Genomic DNA, 10,664 nt, shown 5'->3' on the forward strand with positions numbered 1-10,664 from the left:
GAAAGAGCCTTGTCGCCTTGGGGATTCATAATCAAATCAATTAATGTTCTTTTTACTAGGTTTTTAATTTGATGAGCCATGCAAAAGTGTCAGAATTTTCAGCTTTCCATATGAGTTGCAGCAAGTGATAAATTATACATACATATGAAAAAAAAAAAAAAAAAAAGGATAAAAAAGCTTTTAGCCATGCTGGTTAGATATTAATCAATGAATCAATCATGTCACTGTAAATGTAGAAAGCTGGGAAGGGTCTACTACCCATGGTGTAAATTATACAAATCAATCTCTCTCTCTCTCTCTCTCTCTCTCTATATATATATATATATATATATACAATGGCACTTTCTTTTTACGTGGTTGCTTTTATTTTTCTTTCATTTTTTTTTGAGTTTACTGCTTGCTTTTGTGAGAGATGATGGGAAAGGTGGGAGAGAGAGAGCGCTTAAACAAAAGGTTTTAGCAGAAAATTAAAAACTTTGTTAAAGGCAAATATACAATAAAGAAAAAGACAGATTATTTTTTTTTTTCTTTCTGGGGGTACTGGGAAAGAGAACAGAGGAAAAGACAGAAAGTGCAACGTCAGAGTTAGCCGTAGGGTTCCCTTGGGTTGTGGTTCTGGGGGGGTGTGTGTGTGTGTGTTATTTTTTGTTTGTACAGCACTCAGGATATACAGAGGGAAATCCCTTCTCATCCACATCTCTCTTCTCTCTCTCTCTCTCTCTCTCTCTCTAAAAGTTTTAAGAAGTAGGGGTCTTTAGTTTTTGTTCATATTTGTGTGACTATTGTTGGATTTTTCTTGGTGTTATCAAGCTTGGATTTTGAACCATGAAAGAAAAAAGTGGCTAGAGGATCTGGTTCAGCTCTACTACTTCTCTCTCTCTCTCTTCAGACACACATATAGTCTGTTTAGTTATAGCTTCTTCTTTTTTATATTAAAAAAAAAAAAAACAAAAATTGTCTCTTGGGTTGGTGCCAAACAAGGCAGAAACTGTCAAGTAGTATAGTGGGAATTATGGGGTTCAAACACTGCACTTAAGAAATCAATTTTTTTTGCCTCTTTATTGGATTCTTTCTTTTTCTCTGTGTGTCTCTCTCTCACCAGTTTTCAGTTTTCACTTAGTTTAGCTTCTTGTTGTTTAGTTTTTGTCTTTAAAATCTTTAAAAGCTTTTGTCACACATGAAAAACCAAGATCTATGGCCCATGATGGAACCTTAAAATATCAAAAATTTAATGCCTAAGTGAGAAGATGATGAAGGGTTTGATGTTCCAAGTCCAACAACAACAACAGCAACTACAGCAGCAAGTTGTGGAGGAGAACATGTCTAATTTGACGTCTGCTTCTGGTGAAGCAAGTGTTTCTTCAGGCAACAGAACTGAAATAGGTACCAACTATTCTCAACAGTATTTTGCTCCTCCACCAACCCAAACTCAACCAGTAGTGAAAAAGAAGAGAAACCTCCCAGGCAACCCAGGTTTAGTCCAAATCCACACATGTTATTTTGATCATTGTTCTTTGGTTAATTTTCATTTTTATTATCTGGGGTTTGATTTTTCTTGGTGTGGAATTAGACCCAGAAGCAGAAGTGATAGCTTTGTCTCCAAAGACTCTTATGGCAACAAATAGATTTATCTGTGAGATCTGTAACAAAGGGTTTCAAAGAGATCAGAATCTTCAACTTCATAGAAGAGGGCATAATTTGCCTTGGAAGCTAAAGCAGAGAACAAGCAAAGAGATAAGGAAGAAGGTGTATGTATGCCCAGAACCTAGTTGTGTGCACCATGACCCATCAAGGGCTCTTGGAGACTTGACTGGAATCAAAAAGCACTTTTGCAGAAAGCATGGTGAGAAGAAGTGGAAATGTGACAAGTGCTCAAAGAGGTATGCAGTTCAATCAGATTGGAAAGCTCACTCCAAAACTTGTGGCACTAGGGAGTACAGATGTGACTGTGGAACCCTTTTCTCAAGGTAATAACTAATTCCCAAATCATTTTAGGAAGAATATATGAATTGCAAGAGTTCCATTTAAAAGCAACAACGGTCAGATGAGATCTCTCCTCATTAATGGAGGATGGGATTTCAATATCCCAGATTGTAAATAATAAATATACATTATTTTTTTGGTTCCTAGATAATAAATTTACATTCTTTTATCTGATACACTGAAGAATTCATTACTATGCATCTAGCAGAGTCCTACTTTTACACCCTAGAGAGAGAGAGAGAGAGAGGGACGGAGATAGAGACAGAAGAGGGTACTTAGTTTAGAAAATATTTAATGCACCAGCTAATGTGGACTATCTGTCCTTAGCTACCAGAAACCAAAAAAGAAGAGCAGCAGCAGCAAGAAAGAGAGAGAGAGAGAGAGAGAGAGAGAGAGCTGTAAAAGAGCTAGTGAGAAAGTCATATTCATACATACTTCTGCATTGTCTTAGCTCATATTGACATTTTGCTTTTGTTTTCTTGTGTGTGTGTTTGTTACTTTTGTTAATTTTCAGGAGGGACAGTTTCATAACCCACCGAGCATTCTGTGATGCATTAGCTGAAGAGAGTGCAAGAGCTATCACAACAAATAACCCACTTCTCTCTTCTCAACCTGGCTCTTCAACGCCTCACATTTTGAACCTCCCACAACACCAATATAATCCCCAAGACCTCCATGCATTTACTTTGAAAAAAGAGCAGCAAAGTTTCAATTTAAGGCCAGAGATACCACCATGGCTTTCTTTTCCTGGCCCACCGCCACCTCAACCTCTTGACCTTTCATCCTCCTCCTCATCAATCTTCTCCACAAGATTAGACCATCATAATCATCATCAAGAATTCACACAGTCCCACCAAGACTTTTCCCTCCATGAAACACCAAACCCTAACCCTAGTCTTGGACCCACTCTCCCTCCTTATCAGTCTGTACCATCCCCACACATGTCAGCCACTGCATTGCTTCAGAAGGCAGCTCAGATGGGTGCAACTATGAGCAACAAGACTGGCAGCTCATCACAAGGCATGCTGTTGAGGCCCACACACCAGTCTCACATGTCTGCAGCTTCTGATTCTAGCAACAACACAACTGGTAATAAGTTTGGATTGAATTTGTCTTCACATGAAGAGATGGGCACTACTGGTACTGGCTTTACCCATAGCTTGGCAGTTCCCTTTGGGAATAAAGCTGCATGCTCTTCTGCTGCCTCTGCTGGAGCAAGTAGTACTACTGGTGTGGCCTCAGGTGTTGTTCATACTCCTTCTTTTCTTCATGACATGGTGAGTTCTCTCTCTTCTGCAACTGGGTTTGAAGGAACTTCTTTTGAGGATGCATTTGGTGGGATTCTGAATTCAAAGAAAACAACCACCACCACCAACAACAACACTAGCCATTTTACTAGGAATGATGAAAGTGGTACAGGTGGTGGTGAAGGTTTGACTAGAGACTTTTTGGGTCTTAGAGCTCTCTCTCATGGTGACATTCTCAGTATTGCTGGTCTTGGTCATTGTATGAACACTTCTAATGAGCCTCAAAATCAACCCCAAAAACCATGGCAAGGTTAGCTCCTATGTTCTGGCTAGATAAAAAACCTTTTTTTTTCTTCTATAATTTTGAATTTCTTATGTCCCCACTTTTTTTGAGCTATCAATCTTCCCAAAGGGAAAGACATATCAAAAATCTTAATATTACAATGCCATATGTTAGCTATTTTACGATTTTTGGTCCTTTTGTTTTTAAACTCTAAAGTTTGTAATTCTTCATGTATGCTTTTAATATAATAAACAAATTCTGGAAGAGAATCCCTAGTTTATGTGTTTTATATTAAAAACAGTGATGCTAAGCAACTTGAAGGAGAAATGACTTTTTAATGGAAGACACTTCAAGAAAGAAACTACATTGTTTTTCTTATATAAAATATGAAATGGGTTCCTTGTACTTCTGAAACTCTATTTCAGATTGATGTTTTCTTATGTGGACCCATATTTTGTGCATCATGTGATCCAATGTGAAACACAAGATTGATTACTTTTTGACACAAGTGAAACCAAGAGTTGGATATACGTTTGTGATCTACAATGCCAAAGAATGTTTTTTTCTTCTTTAAAATTAAAAAAAAAAAAAAAAAAAAAAAAAAAAAAAAAAAAAAGATATTTCAACATCGAAATGGTTCATGCAATTACGCAAGTTGTAATTGATGTAATGAAGGTTCCAATTTAACAAATACATGCTTCGCTAAAAAATGTTAAAAAAAACATATATGAAAAAAAAACACTCTACCACAAAGGGTTGTATAATACAAAAATGTTGGCAGTCGTTATCTTCTTATTACAAGAATTTTCATTGCCAATGTTATTTCCAAATTCATAATATTTGTGATTGAGTGGTGGTAATGGATATCCTTTTCCTTCATTGTCTTCCTTCTACGATATAAAACGTTGAATAAAATGTCTTCTATTGCAAAGGCGAATTTTCCATTATAGGAAATAGTGCTGTGCTCAATGCTCCCACTATTACTAGCTGATCACGGAGGTCCTATTGGCGGGCCACTCTTAACAATGGAAATTTCAGATCTATCTACACAATTATTGGATCCAACATTAGAATTACAAAATGCATGACATGAATAAAATATTACCACCGAATCTCATTAGTGGAGTGGTATGAGCTCAGATTCTTCGCCATAAATGCTTTGGTTCAAGTCTCACCAATGGATAGGATGGGGTGGGCAGGCTTAAACCCGAGTTTAAAATTCCCTTGTGTTTAACCCGTGTGTAGTGATGCCAACAAAGCGTCGTAGGAGATGGCATCCTATATCTTTCAACCTTTTATTTTGGTACCAAAAAAGAAATGAGGAAAACAAAATATTACAAGTAGCCAAATTCATGAACCAAAACACCCCATCACCTCTCTCTCTCTCTCTCTCTCTCTCTCTAGGTTTTTGGAATAGGCCAATACATGTACATGTTTGTAATTTGCATAAAGTTTAAGGGATATACGAATGATGGGTACCAAAAAGCATTGGATTCTCTATTGGAAAGATTCGTGAAATGTGCCTAGATATGCAAGTTAGCTTGTTTTAGATATGGCTGTTTATTCACAAAACAAAAAGAGATGCTGTTTGACCCCTTATGTGGGTGCAAGTGGGATTCAATCCCGAGGGAGGATCACTCAACCTCATTGGCCTCTATACATTTAGACTATTATTACAAAATTTACTGTAAGATATGTGATGGATCTTTATATTTCCTTTTCACTTTTCTTTTAAAGTTGTATCTTTTTTTTAGAGCTCATATATGGTGGAAAAAATGCTACCCGTAAAAAATATTTACAATTTGTTCACAATTTATTAAAGTGAGCAGTTATAATTGGTACAATATCACTGTCATTTGATTTCATAATAATACTATTTTTATTGTACACACTAAAATACAAGATGTTGCGCTACCTCTACTTGTTATAAAATTTAATATAAAAAATAAGAAAAAAAATGAAAATTTTTACACTATAGCTAGACTTATTGAATAAATAAATAAATTGAATATCTTGAGCTTAAAAAATAAAGTAAAAACTGACAAAGACAACATATGGAAGCTGCAAGTTAGAGTCAAAATAATGGCAGGGATTTAGATTGTTTCTAATAGCCTGTGTAGAATACTATTTTTATAGAAAAGGTAAGGTGAAAAAGTTCACATGTATGGAAGTGACTTCTCAACAGATTTTTCACCAAAATGCCTCTTTTGAACTTTACTTAGAATGTAAGCTTTAAACCTTTATTATGGTGTTATAATTCTTATGGAATTATTCTAGTAAATAGAAATATACAAATTAATTTTTTTTCATGATTTCTATAAGGATATGAAGATTAATTTTACATCATAGTTGGAGTCAAATTGTTAGATTATTAATAGGTTTACATTTTTCTTTCTTCATGTTTTGGTCAATGTGAAGAATGTGTCTATGGAAGTGCATGTGCTCGTGCATATGTGTGGAAGAGAGAGAGAGAGAGAGAGAAAGAGAGATTAAGTAACCAAATGTGAGTGTTATCACGTAAGGTATCATATATGTATGATTAGCCTATCATCAGGGAAAGTGGGTTCAGTGAGAACTTTATAAAATCAGATGTGCAATAAAGATATGCTTATTATCCCTAAGATTGCACACTACTGTTAGGTCAATGGGGTTAGATTTGTGGAATAGCTTTGAAAGTAGTGAGGGCACCTGTCAATCACTGCCTTTAAAAGGCAAAAAGATTAGTAAAATAAAAATTAGAGAGATTCCTCTGAATTTCCACTTCTCTTGATCTCATGCTTTTAAGTTTTTTAGTTCCCGACCAAAAAGAAAAGCTTTTAGTTATATAAAGAGAGAGATAGAGAATCAAAAAGAGAGAGAAAGCATATTCATTAATTCATGGGATTTGAGAGAATATATGTTTATCATAATATCATTATTGATCCTCTCTCTCTCTCTTTCTCAAACAATTTAAGGGAGGATGTTTGATATTTAATATGGTCAAATTTTTCTCTCTATGACCTTGGAAAGAATGCCATGTTTGTCATTATATTCATGTACTCTCACGCTTTCTCATGATCTGGGAAGAATATATAAACATTGAAGTTTGCCATTGCTTAATAAAAGCTAACAAACACACACACACAACTCACTTTCTCTCTTTCACTGTCTAGACAGGAAGGTGATTACAGAAAAGTGTAAGGTGGTGGGCTATGTAGGCTTTAGCACACTGCCTAAAGCCATGTAAGTTTTTTGATATTTGAAGCCTTTGTAGGGTTCTTTTTGTCTGGCAAATATACACACACACATATATATATATATATATATATTTTTTTTGTGGTGGTATCCCCCAAAAGCTGGTGATCAAAGCTGAATATGTTCACAGAATGAATGAATGGGTTTGTTTGTTCTTTGTGAATTTCTATGCAAGGCATGGCTAAAGACGAGTTGACTTGTCATGCTAAAGATGCTCCCCTCCTTTGTGTTAATAATGCCACCTTTTGTATTTGACTTAGCTTTCCAACCCATCCCCTATGTTTTTAGGTTTTCATGAGGGTTGCATCTATCACATATGGTTTCAAAGGTAAAATAACAGTGCTCATGAAAGTCACAATCCATATGCATGTCTTATAGTTTAAATGGATTTGACAGTGGTGTTTTTTATATAATTAACTTTATGACAATAATGACCAAGGTAATGGGTTTATGAGGTTTAAGGCATAAAAAAGGTCCACTTAAAGAAAAATAAAGCATGAGAGCACCATTGCTTATCCATGTCATTTGAATTAAAACTAAGGTCCTTTGAGCATGTCGTCTTTTGTGTGGATTCTACTTTCCTGACTAATAAATTGGTGACATAAGTTTATACTCTTTTATTTGTATGTTGTTACTAAGTTTGAGATTAATGGATCAAATTCACTATTTCCTAATAGTTTAAATTTTAAGAAAAATCATTAACTTATCATGGTATCAAAGCAGAAAGTTCTAAATTCAAACCCTACCTCTACCTCACTTTCCATTTAATAAAATTTTCATGTGTTTAAGCTCTGCTTAAAAAAGGTAGTTTAGACCCATGAAGATCAATGTTAAATTAAATGATTAAATATTTTTTTGATAAATTTATTATGAAAAATATTTTTGGATAATGATTTTCATTTGTAAATGTGTCAATCTTTTGTTTGTTGTTATTCAGAGATTCAGAAATATATATTGAAGGACCTACCCGAATGAAATTACTCCCTCTTAAGGAAGAATTAACTTACTATTTTGGGGTTAGATACACCCCTAGCTACTACCTTTTTTTTCTTTTCTTTTTTTCCTGGATGCACCAGTAGGGCTATTAGCAACAAAATCATAAGTAGATTGTTCTTCAAAGAGTAGGTACTATTATGGTCATATCTAAACAAGACCTTCCACACATTGGTCATCCAAACCCTTTTAAAATGGGTTCTATTCCAAAACCCTATTATAACAATAGCTTCAAATCCAAACCAAACCAACCAGTTATCTGAGAACCGATGCCTAGACTGATCCAATCCAAGAACAAAAACAAGGAAATTAAACTTTTGTAAAGAATCAATCAAAACCAGTGAAATAGGTCAGATTGGTAAACCATAACCAACTTTGACCAGTCATTTTATTAATATTTTTTTTTTACTATTTCTATAATAAAAAAAAAACTTAGCAAACGGAGTAAATTATTCATTTAAGTTAAGAATATTTTTTTGACTGAAATTTAAGTTAAGAATATTACACCCAATAAAAGTTAGCCAGTGCATTCAATAGTTCAAGGAATATGCTATTTACAGAGGAACCTGTGATACTTCTTGCAAAAACCTCTCCCTTATTTAGAGCATCCACAACAGTGGAGCTAAAAATTTAACTATATTTAGCTCCACCAAAAGTTACTTTATCTATTTTACCTACACACATGCTGCAGTAGTGGATCTATTTTAGTTTTCAACACAAAAAAAAAAAAAATACAAACATTACAATAAAATAATATATCTACTACAATAAAATAATTCATCTCACTACAATAAAAACACCACAAACCGATCCACCACCACGGCCAACCAAGAACAACCACCCACAGCCACCATGAAATCCAACCATGAAATCTGCAACGCTCTTGAGTTCGATGAAGGCGGTGTCGGTGGAGCTTGGATCGATGGTGAGATGGAGGACTGGGCGAGATGGGTCGGCGGCGTGGGACGGCGATGAAGATGAAGATTGGGGATGCAGAGAGTAGATGAGGGAGAGAAAAAAAAATGAGAAGGAAAAAGGAAGAAAGAAGAGAAGCCGGAGAGAAAAAAAGAAAGAAAGAGAAAATATTTTTTAAATGAAAGAGGAGAGAAATTTAATAATTTTTTTTTTTTTTAGCTCTCAGCTACAATGCACATCTATCTATAGATGTGCACTGTAGCAATGAAGCTAAAAAAAATAGTTATAGCTCTACTACTGGATGGTGGTTTTTTGTGTTTTGGTGGAGTTAAAATATTTATATAGCTATTTAGCTCTACTGCTGTGAGTACTCATATAGAGCAAGAATAATAGCATCTTCTTTCAATCTACTACGTGGTACTTGCATTACTTATTGGATTTTACTAATGTGTGCCCTAAGGGCACACATTAAGTCATCCAATTTTGGAAATATTTTCTCGAGAATTGAAAAAGTTGTCAATATTTTTTCAATTCCCCATAAAATAGTTCCAAATATAGGTGGCTTAATGTGTGCCCTTAGGGCACACATTAACCGGACCCTTACTTATTTTAAAAAACATAATTTAATGAGTCATGTAATTTTGCACACATGGATAGCTTTATGAATGAAAGAGTTTACTTCCGAATTGGTTTGGAAGAAAATTCCTTTAACTCACAACATGGTGATTAATAAATTATTCACCTATATTTTTAATCATATGACTTATTTAATAAGGCATGCGCTTGTTTAAATAATTTAATGGGATGTGATTTAATAATTGTTTATTGTTTTATGAACCATCACCTAATGAGTTGGAGGAAATTTCTTCGATTGGCTTTGTATGAAAACTGTCCTTTTATGAATCGTCACATAATGAGTTGAAGGAAATGTCTAACCTTCTTCATTGTGAGACTTGTACATTTTTTAATAAATTATACCCTATTATTTATTATGCCATCAAAGTTAAACTTCTAGATGAACTTCAGGTTGACCTTAAAACCTTGAACATCCTTCCTTATTATTATTATTTTTTTTTCCAATGGTTGGCTTTTAAACCATAATTATAACAACAAACGATTTTACTAGCAGAAACTTGGAATTAATTAATTGACTATCCCTCTTCTAAAAAAATTGGCTATCCCCACTTCCGTGCACCTTGATCCAAGTAGGAATGAATTTGCATGTATTGCTTAGGCCCATCATACGTGACGTGGACTGCAGATCACATTGCTATATTGCATGCATGGGATGATGGGACCTTTTATTTGCAATGGGCCTCTTACCTAGCAATTGAGGAGTGAGATAAGATGGGGATTTCCTCTCATATATTATGGCCCAATAAATTATTAACATGGAATTAAAACTCCTTATTTTTGTGAGTTTCAATTAAATTAATTGGTAAAATTTCTTATTATTAAATTAGAAATTTGAGGTTTAAATTCTGTCTCATTAAAATAGATTGATGTCTTGGCATGTGATAAAGAAAAATCATTATGAAGAAGACGATATAAGTTGAAATTTCATCATTTCTATGATAATAATAAAAAGCCTATTATCTTTTTGAGAAAGAGACTTCTATGTTAAAATAATATAAAACACTTGAAATAATTTACGGCCCAATATGTGGGCCTCTAAAAGAGTAGTACCCCAGTAGTGACAAGTAGACTTGCTCCCAAGTTATATGGACCGTAGATAATTTTGGGCTTGTTTGTAACTAGGACAGGGCATAGCTGAAAATATAGTCCATATTTGTTAAAAACTAGTAGCAAATATTAAACTTAAAGAGAGAAAGCCCAATAATTATGAAAGAAATGGTGCCTGAATTTCAGTGGGCTTTATAGCCCAATAATATTCTGGAGTGAGTTAGTACAGGCCCGTTCAAATGTGAGATTGTGTAGTTGGGAATCCGTATGAATGGCTGGTCTTGATATTTATGGCCAGGAATGGGGCTATTGGAACAAAATGGTCT

At 34.5% G+C, this 10,664-nt stretch overlaps 1 protein-coding gene across 1 annotated transcript; it reads left to right on the plus strand.

Annotated features, from left to right (window-relative positions):
• Window positions 1-881: 881 nt before the first annotated feature.
• LOC115991850 (protein indeterminate-domain 7) lies at window positions 882-3,695 on the plus strand. The gene is made up of 3 exons (XM_031115796.1): window positions 882-1,473; window positions 1,571-1,967; window positions 2,498-3,695. Exons 1-3 carry the CDS (start codon window positions 1,248-1,250, stop codon window positions 3,543-3,545), a joined length of 1,671 nt encoding a protein of 556 aa, XP_030971656.1. The 5' UTR covers window positions 882-1,247; the 3' UTR covers window positions 3,546-3,695.
• The last annotated feature ends 6,969 nt before the right edge of the window (window positions 3,696-10,664 follow it).

The sequence above is a fragment of the Quercus lobata genome, chromosome 5 (genome assembly GCF_001633185.2).
Source record: "Quercus lobata isolate SW786 chromosome 5, ValleyOak3.0 Primary Assembly, whole genome shotgun sequence".
Taxonomy (NCBI): Eukaryota; Viridiplantae; Streptophyta; class Magnoliopsida; order Fagales; family Fagaceae; genus Quercus; species Quercus lobata.

What these genes read in the sequence shown, in the direction of transcription:
- LOC115991850 (XM_031115796.1), top strand. Translation starts at nt 1,248, where the DNA reads ATGATGAAGGGTTTGATGTTCCAAGTCCAACAACAACAACAGCAACTA. An exon ending in AAACCTCCCAGGCAACCCAG is followed by an intron (nt 1,474 to 1,570) that starts GTTTAGTCCAAA and finishes GTGTGGAATTAG; the next exon opens with ACCCAGAAGCAGAAGTGATA. An exon ending in TGTGGAACCCTTTTCTCAAG is followed by an intron (nt 1,968 to 2,497) that starts GTAATAACTAAT and finishes GTTAATTTTCAG; the next exon opens with GAGGGACAGTTTCATAACCC.